This window comes from Octodon degus, unplaced genomic scaffold (genome assembly GCF_000260255.1).
Source record: "Octodon degus isolate 3935 unplaced genomic scaffold, OctDeg1.0 scaffold00163, whole genome shotgun sequence".
Classification (NCBI taxonomy): domain Eukaryota; kingdom Metazoa; phylum Chordata; class Mammalia; order Rodentia; family Octodontidae; genus Octodon; species Octodon degus.
In genome coordinates, this window is record NW_004524739.1 from 6,053,276 (window position 1) to 6,063,839 (window position 10,564).

The 10,564-nt window shown below is 47.8% G+C and overlaps 1 protein-coding gene across 1 annotated transcript in view; it reads right to left on the bottom strand.

Annotated features, from left to right (window-relative positions):
• The window catches only part of Bsdc1 (BSD domain containing 1), a 32,657-nt gene that overhangs the window by 8,878 nt on the left and 13,215 nt on the right, over nt 1-10,564 (bottom strand). The window contains exons 5-9 of the mRNA XM_004642949.3: nt 9,083-9,137; nt 5,760-5,875; nt 5,207-5,275; nt 4,818-4,893; nt 3,210-3,689 (exon numbers count right to left, since the gene is read on the bottom strand). Coding sequence (XP_004643006.1) covers nt 3,210-3,689; nt 4,818-4,893; nt 5,207-5,275; nt 5,760-5,875; nt 9,083-9,137 — 796 coding nt within the window. The remainder of the gene's footprint in view (nt 1-3,209; nt 3,690-4,817; nt 4,894-5,206; nt 5,276-5,759; nt 5,876-9,082; nt 9,138-10,564) is intronic.

Here is a 10,564-nt window from a genome sequence, read left to right on the forward strand (position 1 = left end):
CACACACACACACACACACACAGAGCTACTCTTCTATCACATCCTCACCGTTTCAGGCTAACCCCATCTAAGAGCTTAGTGCTGCAGTCTTCTGCGGCACTGCTGCCCCTCCTCTCGCATGCCCGAGTGGCAGCGGCAGCACAGCAGAGCGGCTAGAGCGTTCTCTGCGCCTCCCTCATCATCTCTCCTTCCTCCAGGATTCAACTGCAGCTGATCACTCTTTGCAGCCCAAATAGCTCCGAATGGAACTCGTAACTTTTTTTGGCAGAACCGGGGATTGAGCTCAGGCCCTTGTGCTGGCCAGGGAGCCACTTATTCTACTGAGCCACCTCCCCGGCCCCTAGCACTTGTAATTTTTAACCTCTCTCGCTTCATTTCTCATTCTCAGCTAAGTTTCTGTGAGCCACCACTTTCATTATTTCTGGCATATCCTTAGATTTTCTCCTTTTCTTCTAATGATGTTACCGGCTAACCTTGAACTCTAGTTAGATCCATGCCATCTGCTCTGAGCCTGCCCCTGAGCAACTTAACATGGAGAGACCACAGTGCAACAGGACTGACCGGTCTTACAATCCAGGACCAGCTCAAGTGGTCCCTGGTACCGTGCATCCAGAAACCCCACACACCTGCCAGGACAGCCACCTACTCTTCTGCCCTTCTTCAGGACTATATAAACACTTACTGGGTGGGTGACTGATCTGTTTCTGATCAGTAGAAAAAAGGAGACATCAACACAGATGTCTTAAGGTTTTTGTGAGGACTGAGATATATGCACAGATCTAGACACAGAAAATGTTCAAAGGATTTTTTTTTTTTTAATTTTTAAAAAAACGTTTATTTATTTAGTGTGTGTGGCCAGCTCAGCCCACCAGAGGGCGTGGCTGGCTGGCATGTGATGCTGGGGGATTGAACCGTGGTCCCTGTGCTTTGCTAAGCTTGTTCTAAGTAGGTGCTTTAGACTACTGAGCCATCTCTCCAGCCCCATGTTCTGTCTTATAATTTCTCCAAAATTATAAGGACTCTACTCCAACTTCTTCCCTGAGACCCTACATGGGACAGTTATAGAGGAGTAAGCAGAGGCTATGATCAGAAACTTTTCTGAAGTCACACGGCTTATGAGCAAAGTTGGAATTTGCACCCAGAACTGTAACTCAGAGCCTGCTCTTGCCTCCTGTGCTCTGCTGTTTAAATGGCCCTACATCCAACCTTTGATTCTACTGAAGGTGTAAAGTTCTTAGGCACTTTTGAGCAAATCCACCCACTGTTGGTATTTGCTTTTGTTTTTTGAGTCTCACCATGTAGTTCAGATTGGCCTTGAACTTGTGGCAGTCCTCCTGGCCTCAGCCTCCCATGTGCTGGGATTATAAGTGTGCCACCACGCCTGGCTTTGTCCACCCTTTTGTATCTGCCTCTCATGGGAGCAATACAGCAAAAGAGGCTTTAGTCACTGCCCCTTATTTTTTTTCAGTACTGGGGACTGAACTCAGCACTCTGTGCTTGCCAGGCAGGCACTTATTCTACTGAGCTATCTCCCCGGCCTGTCACTGCCCCTTAGATGTGCTCCATCAACATGAACTGCCACTCCCCAACCTGCCCCAACCCCTCCAGCTCTCCTATATGCCCACTTCCTTGGTGCAGCACATGCTGGTGCTGAGGTTCCACCCTCTTTTAATTTCTCCTGGGCAGTGCTGTGCCATGTTGCCTTCAGGCTTCATCACAAAGACCTAAGCTCCTGCCCCTAACTCATGGTGTGTCACCATCAGCAGAAGCAGTTCACTGGATGACCTCACTGAATCAGGCAGAAAGAAAGCACTTTGAGGGGAGACTAGAAAGCCTGATGTCCTTCCTCCTGCCAACTGGGGCTTCAGAGGCCTAGGTGGGGCTGTTTCCTATCCACTGAAGGGAACAGCCACTCACTGTCCAGCAGGCCAGGCCTCAGCTGCTGGACCAGCTTTGTGGCTGTGACTGGTACTAAGTATTAACAATGGCAGCATGCATGTGTGTAAGGGATGAGGGGTGGTCTTACTAACAATTATCAAGCTCTGGAGAGGTATCTGGGAAGTGAAAAGAAGGCTAATTAATACCAGGCCTATCGGCTGGGGAGCTGGGTCAGTAGAATAAGCGCTTGCCTGGCAAGCGCAAGGGTCTGAGTTCAATCCCTGGCTCTCCAAAAAAAAAAAAAAAAAAAAAAAAAAAAGAAAGAAAAAGAAAAAAAAAAAAAAAATAGACCTGTTCTTTAATTCCTGGAGTTAAATTTGCTCTCTGACATAAATCCAGTCTCCAGTCTAAAACTCCATTTACAGATGGACACTGAACCTCTATTATTGAAGCTGTATAATCTTAAATTCATGGGCATTCATTTCTTTTCTTTTTCTTTCTTTTTCGCAACCGGGGATTGAACTCAGGCCCTTGCACTTGCCAGGAAAGCACTTATTCTACTGAATTATCTCCTCAGCTCATTTCATTTTTCTTTAAACTAAGTTTTATGTATGTCTTTCTTCTTTTTGAGACAGGGTATTACCATGTTCAGTGGATTTTTTTTTACCATAAAGTTCAGTTTGGCTTCAAACTTGCAACGATCCTCCTGCCTCAGCCTCCCAAGTGCTGGGATTATAGGTGTGTGTGCCTGGCACTGTGTTTATGTCACAATAATAATGAAGGGTTAGGGAAGCATGACTTTTGGCCCTTGACATTAACATTACAGGGATCCCTAGTAAGGACAAGGCCGGACTGCTCAAGAGGACAGAAATCAGTAGTGTCACAGTTAAAGACACAGCCTGAAAGACATATGTGGGTCTGAATCGGGGCTTGACACTTCGTGGCCATGTTGGTTTGAGCAAGTTATTTAACATTTCAGTGCTAAATTTTCTTCATCTGTAAAACGAGGACAAATGCCATGTATCATTCAACATGGAACCCTATATAAGTGTGATTTCATTGACTCTGAGATCCCAGCAATTTTTTTTTTTTTTTGGTGGAACCAGGGATTGAACTCAGGCCCTTCTGCTTGCCCGGGAAGCACTTATTCCACTGAGCCATCTCCCTGGCCCCATCCCAGCAATTTTAAGATGCATTCTTTCAGAGAATATGTACATGTTAGACTTGATGAAATATGCCTGTGCTACAAAGTGAGTTCAAGGCCAGTTTCAAGTGCACAGCAGTGAGCCTCTTGCCCACACAACCCTTTGGCACTGCAGCTGCAGACCTACCTTTCTTGCCATTGTTGGAGGGTGTGGACTTCCCACTGTCCGAGTTCAGCTCAAACACCCGTAAGTCTGTGGGCACCTCCTCCCTCAGAGTCTCTACTCTGGCTGGAGGCCTGGGCTCTGGGCCACTAGGGCGGCCAGCAGGGCTTAGGGACTTGGAGGAAACTGGAGGTGGAGGTCCAGTCTCGCCTTCATCCACAGCCAGGCCCTGTTCCTCCAACGATGCCTCCAGTAGCTTTTGAGACAGGTCTTTGGGTAGCACTGGCGCCTCAGGTACTGTGGCAAGGTTGGCAATCTGTGTCACGAGAGAGATGCTTTCACTGCTCTCTGAAGGAGTCACTTCTGCTGGAGGATCAATCGGGAGCACTGGAGTCTCTTCACAGGGGCTCTGTGGACTGGGTCCTCCCTCAGGTGATGTGCAAGTTTTGGTCACAGGAACCTTTGCTTCTTTCGGAGATGTGGGTGGAATACCCACAAATTCCTCTGTAGAGAGAGAAATGTTGGGGAAAGAGAGCAGTGCATCCTAGCCAACCCCAAGACAACTTTGGCGCTTGCATCCCTCAATCCTGCTCATCATGGTACTTCTGCAGACACTGCCTGCTCATCAGGTCCCTGGTGCCCAAGGTGATAGGAGATTAGACAGCTGCAGTTTGAAAGTGGATCAGTTTTGGGTTCAGCTCAAAATCTAATACATCCTAGGAATATGGCTAAACAAGCCATTTCACTTTGAACCTACCTGCCTTGTTTATAACAGAAGGATGGATAATGGAAGTATGGTAAGGACTACATAGTTAAAGTGCTCAGTGTAGCCCAGGCACACAGTACAAGCCTTAATAAAATTTTATTTTATTTTTTTGTGGAACTGGGGATTGAACTCAGGCCCTTGCACTTGCCAGGGAAGTGCTTATTCCACTGAGCCACCTTCCCGGCCCCCAATAAAATTTTATTTACATCATTGGAGTGGCTGCAACATGGTGCTCTAAGTCTCTAAGTTGAATAGACAGGTAGAGGAGCTCAGTTCCAATCCCAAACCAGGAATTTTCTTTTTTCTTTTCTTTTTTTTTTGCAGAACCGGGGATTGAACTTAGGCCCTTGCACCTGCCAGGGAAGCGCTTATTCCACTGAGGCATTTCCCTAGCCCATAAACCAGGAATTTTCAACCTGGTGGGGCATCAGCATTAGTAGTGGGCTTGTTACGTTTGGCCATTCCTAGAGTCTTATTTAGAGGTGGGGAAGGGAATCTGGATTCTCAATATGCTGTCCAGTGAGCATGAAGCTGCTGGTCCACTGCTGGCAGAAAGATCTATTGCAGTGGACGTATCTGATTTTTGTACCTAACTCTGAGGTTCCACCAGCCTTGTTCCACTTGGTATCTTGTTAGCACTGCCTAGGCCCAATAATCACACTTGTTCATCACATACACACACACCCCTTTTTGGGCAGAACTGGGGATTGAACTCAGGCCCTTGTGCTTGCCAGGGAAGCACTTACTCCACTGAGCCATCTCCCTGGCCCTGCTTATCATATATTGTTTGCTAGGCAGAAAGCGCTCTAGGCCTCCGAGAACCCCACAGATAGGCCTGACTTGCATCACTTTCTGACACTTCTTACCTTCTTCCTCCCAGCCAGGCTCTTCAGAGAGGCTCTTTTCTGCCCGTTGCTTCAGAGCATCTCTCCGGGCTTGCTCCTGAGGGTGGGAGTGCAATGAAGGACAAGTCAGTACACTTTTTTCCATGCCCTGGTCCTGGTCTCTGAATTCTTGACACCCTGTCTCCCTCTTTTGTCTGCCAGGCAGGCACGTTGGTGCATGGGTACAACTCCAGCACTTGGGAGACTGAGGCAGCAGTACAGCAAGTTCATGCCCACCCCAAGTAGTTTAATAACTAAGAGAACCATGTCTGCAAAGGCCCTGGGGTCAATCCCCACTACAGGGGTGTGGGTCCACTCTGTTTCAACCAGGTCAGAGCAGAGACCTCTCTGGGCTGGGTCAATCACCATACCTGCTCTAGCTGATGGACTTTATAGAAATACCGATGCCAGAATTCTGAATGGGAAACAGCTGCTGGAACCTGGAGGGAAAAGTGGAGGTGAGAATTTGGGACTATTGTTCACAGTCTGTGGCCCCAGTTTTTTTTTTTCTTTCTTTGCAGAACCGGGGATTAAACTCAGTCCCTTTTACTTGCCAGGGAAGCACTTATTCCACTAAGCCATCTCCCCGGCCCTGTGTCCCCAGTCTTGTCAGTCTCCTAGCCATTCTGGATTTCAGACACAGGAAGTAGCTTTGTAATGTCTGTTAGAGCCATTCTACCCCCATCTCAGTTTTAACCATACCTACCTTGGCTGAGAAGGAAGAAAAGAACTTCCATTAAGCTTTGCTGGCCCTTTCATTTCTCACCACTCTCTGAATGCCAGAAGCCTGGCATCTTCCATGCTGACTCTTGGCTCAGGAAATGGCTGGTTTGCCTCTAAAAGGTCTCTCACTGTACATGTCCCGCCCACCTCCTGATACTTCAAGCCTGGAGCCGGCCAAAGTCCTACCAGTGGGGCGCTCACCATTTTGGTGTAGAGGGCCCGGATGGAGGGACTGCCTACAAGGAGCTCTGAGATCTCTCCCTTCTTCTCCTCTAAGCAGAACTCGGAAAGCCAGGCGTCAAACAATTCCGGGGGCCCTGCAGAGGGACAGATGCTGATGGTCAGTTCCCTAGTCTGGGGAAGAAGGATGAACCTACAGAATGTACTTGAGCCTGGAAAGCAGACGAATTTTTCCAAGTCACTTGGTCCACAGTGGGGAGGTCAGGTAGGGTGAAGGGATGCACGGCCCGACTGGGAACTCCACACAGGACTGTCATCTCCATCTCTTCATACCACGCTGGCAGTTTAGCCCACTGCACCTGGCTGGAGACCTCACCCTACCAACAGGTACTCTCAGATCACCAATGGCAGTAGCTTTGCCCACCCTCATGTGACTCTGCTACCATTTCTTACTGGGACCCACTCCTTTCTCTGGATGCCCACTTCCCTCTGTTCTCCCCACTCCCCCCCTCACTTCTCTGACTGTTCCAGAGTCTATGTGGGCTGCTAGTTTCCTTTTCCTTTTCCTTTTTTTTTTTTAAATGTATTCAGTACAGGGCCTATAGGGTCTCACTATGCAGCTCGGACTCAGGATCCTCCTGTTTTCAGTCTCCCCAGGGCTGGGATTACATGCATGCACCACCAGGCCTGGACTTGAGGGCACAGCATGTGGTGCCAGGGATCAAACCCTGGTCCCTGCACTTGCCTAAGCAGGTCCTTAGTCCACTGAGCTATCTTGCCGGTCCTTTCCCTTTCTAATCTCTCCTTAGGTTCCTTTTTTTTTTTTTTTAAATTTCAGATCTATTTTATTTTATTTTTTTTTGGTGGAACCGGGGATTGAACTCAGGCCCTTGCGCTTGCCAGGCAAGTGCTTATTCTACTGAGCCATCTCCCTGGCCCCAGGTTCCATTTTAACCACATTAAGTCACATGTTTTAAGCTCATCCTCCCACAGGCCTTTCCCAGGTCTCTCTCTGCAACTCAGACTACCTTTTAGGGCTGCAGGAATAGATTCAAATACAACTTGTGGTCATTTTAATTCCCACAGTTATTCACTGGAAACTAGGGGCCATCCTAGACTTCTCCCTTATCTACTCACTGTTTTTTGAGACATGTTTTACTATGGCGCTCAGACTGGTCTTGGTCCTGGCCTCAGCTTCCCAAGCGCTGCCTGGCTCCCCTTACTCTCATTCTGCTTCCTCAGGGTTTCTTGGCATTCCATCCTCTTCCTTTGACCTGCCTCTCATCCTAGGCTCTGGCCTTACCCTTGACCTGGGGATGCCTCCCAAGACCCTGAATTGGTCTCTTTTCCTCATCCGTCATACTATTACAAGGGCTGCTTTATAAAATTCAAAATCTGACAATGTCAGGCCTCAAAACCCTTCAACAGTTCTCTATGGGAGGGCTTTCCATTTGTTTTTGCAGAACCGGCGATTGAACTCAGGCCCTTGCACTTACCAGGGAAGCACTTATTTTACTGAGCCATCTCCCCAGCCCGTTTTTGTACGAGATGGTCTCATTATGTAGCTCAGGCTGGCCTTGAATCCTTCCGTCTCAGCCTCTGATGCTGAGATTTTATTTATTTCTTTACTTTTTTTTTATGTATTTAGTACAGGGTCTACAGAGTCTCACTACACAGATCAGACTCAGTGATTCTCCTGTTTTCAGCCTCCCAAGTGCTGGGATTATGGGCGCGTGCCACCATGCTCAGTCTCAATCGCTAGTGTGCCCTGGGGGCGGCACCAGGCATGCCAGGGATCAAACCCCGTCCCAGTGTCTGCCTAAGCAGGTGCTTTAATCTGCTGAGCTATCTGGCCAGCCCTGTGGTGCTGCGATTATAGGCATGTGCCACCATGCCCAGCTATGGAAGTTTATAAGCTAGATTCACTCTATCTTTCAAGGGTCAAAGAATCCCATACTACACATGTTTTGTGGGAGAGGAAGCCTGTCATTTTCAACAGATTTGTAAAGGCTTTTGTTACTAAAAAGAGGATCCTGAATCACTACTGTGAGCTTTTTAGGATGAAATTCAGTGCTGAGTCTGGCACACAAAGCCACATCAAGCAGCAGTGCATTGGCTGCCTTCATTCTTCACACACACACTCTGTAACTCAGCGTCACCAAAAATCTAGGGCTCCTGTTCTTTTTGGACTTCCAATTACGGTAGTGCTTTTTCTTGGTCTTCTGTACTTCTTCTTTCTTTTGTAAAAATTTTATTTATTTATGTGTGTGTGTGGCCAGCTCAGGCCACCAGGGGGCGGGGCTGGCTGGCATGTGGTGCTGGGGGATTGAACCGCAGTTCCTGTGCTTTACTAAGCTTGTTCTAAGTAGGTGCTTTAGACCATTGAGCCATCTCACCAGCCCCTGGTCTTCTGTACTTCTAAAGTAAAACTAATTCACTTAACTACATTTTTTAAAATTTTATTTTATTTCAGTACTGGGGATTGAACTCAGGGCCTTGCCCTTGCCAGGCAAGCGCTTATTCTACTGAGCTATCTCCCCACCCCAAATAATTCACTTCTAATTCATTTTATGGAACTAGGGATTGAACTCAGGCCCTTGCACTTGCCAGGGAAGCGCTTATTCCACTGAGCCATCTCCCTGGCCCCTTTTTTGAGACAGGTCTCATTATGTAATATAGGTTGTCCTTGAACTCATTTTGTAGCCTAAAGTGAGTTGGGCTGACCTAAAACTTGCAGTTATCCTCCTACCTCAGCCTCCCAGTGTTGCGATCACAGGTGTGCACAACCTCACCTGGCTCTAATTCATCCTTAAAAACTCACTTCAAGTGTCCCTTCCGGGCTCCTCCGGCTGGGTAAGGTACTGCTTCTCTGCCTTTTAGCAGAAGCAGTCACCCAATGCTCTATTATTTCTGCTTTATTGCCTCTTTGCTGGTTCCCTCCTAGCGGTCTCATGCTGCAGGGGGCAGGGGGCAGATGGAGGGCTTGATTCATGTCTGGTCTTTAGTTCTGGCAAGGAACTTGGTGTGTGGCAGAGGCCGAGTGAACATGGGGTGACGACAGGAAAGCAGGCAGGGCAGACGGCCAGGAAGGAGACTAAGCAGAGAGGCTATGGGACCAGAGAAACAGAATCTCTGTAGATAATAGCTAGGGTGAAGCCAGCTAGGGTTCAGGGAGGAAAAATGACCATCAATCCATTGTAGACAACATAAAGCATACACCAATCTTACGCTAGTCCATCTCCAGAGGGGGACTTTGGCCTCTGCTACCTGAGACAAAGAGGGCGCACCCCCATGTCTGCTTAGTCAATCTCCCCACAAGCCCACTCCCACTGTGACCCCCTCACCATCAGGTTCATTGCAGTAGGTTGCTGGGTCTGACTGGAGGCTGTAAAGGCGAGCCTGTGAAAAGAGAGAAGAAATCCTGGGTGCTGGGCCTAGTAAGCACTCTTTCCAAAGACTACTACAACCCTCGCTCTTCTCTGCAATCAACAAACTGGGGCAGGCTTAGTCCAAATATGGGCTCCTAGTTATCTACTCACTGGAAACTAAGGAAATACTGTATACACAGGCTACAAAAGCCTATGTATAAAATGCTTCTAACATTTATGTTAAGTTTGAAAAATGTCAAGAACAAATATAATAATAAAGTTAAGCTTTAGGGGCAAACTGTTAAATAATGTAATTACTCCAAAATTAAAACCAAACATCAAAAATTCTTAGCTGTGTGTGGTGGCACACACACCTGTTATTCCAGCACTCTGAGAGGCTGAAATAGGAGGACTGCAAATTACAGCCCAGCTAGGGCAACTTAGCAAGACTATCAAAAATTAAATAAGCAAATAAGGCTGGACAGTGTGAAGTCTTGGATTCAATCCCCAGTACCACAGACACAGATTTCAGGGCTGGCCAAACAGCTCAGTGGATTGAAGCACCTGTAAGCATTTGCAGGGGCCCAGGGTTCGATCCCTGGGCCTGCAGTGCTGGCTCCGTCCCCAGGGCACGCTGAGACACAACTGAGACTGGGTGCCTGTAATCTCAGCTCTTGGGAGGCTATAAACAGGCAGATCACTCTAGGTCCGATCTAGTAGTGAGACCCTGAACACCCTGTAGACCCTCCCCTAAAATACCAAAAAAACAAAACAAAACAAAAAAAAAACCAAACCCACACAGATTTCTTGGGCTGTAGGTATAGCTTAGTGATATAGTGCTTGTTTAGCATGCACAACGCCAGCATTTATAACCCCAGCACCATCACGACCCAAAAAGCATAAAAACAAAAACAAAAGAGAAGAACCCCAACGCCTTAATTTTGTAGCTGATGTTCCCACTTGGGTCATAGCTGGGCAATGTCAGCTGATAAAGGGAACCCCACACTGCCAAACTGTATGGAGATGTTACTGTGTCCACAACAGAACTTCAGCAAGTAAGGGTTGGGAAAACAGGCAGCGGAGTGGTGCCTGTCTGGCAATCGTAAGGTGCTGAGTTCAAATTCAGACACCCTCCCACAAAAGCCCAAGAATTTCACCAAGTAGTTTTGGTGATGAGTCATTGTACTGTTGCCCAGGTTGGCTTTGAACTTGTGATCCTCCTACTTTAGCCTCCCAAGCAACTAAGACTACAAGTGTGGGCCATTGCACCTGGCTTGGAAATTAGTCTTTTTTGTGTGTGCTTTTAGGGAAGGGTTTACCGGGTCTTCAGGGTCATACTACTAGATCGTTGGGAGTGATCCGCCTGTTTATAGCCTCCCAAGAGCTGGGATTACAGGCCCCTGTGCCACCATGCCCAGTCTCAATTGCTGGCTCAGTGCACCCCAGCACAGCAGGCCC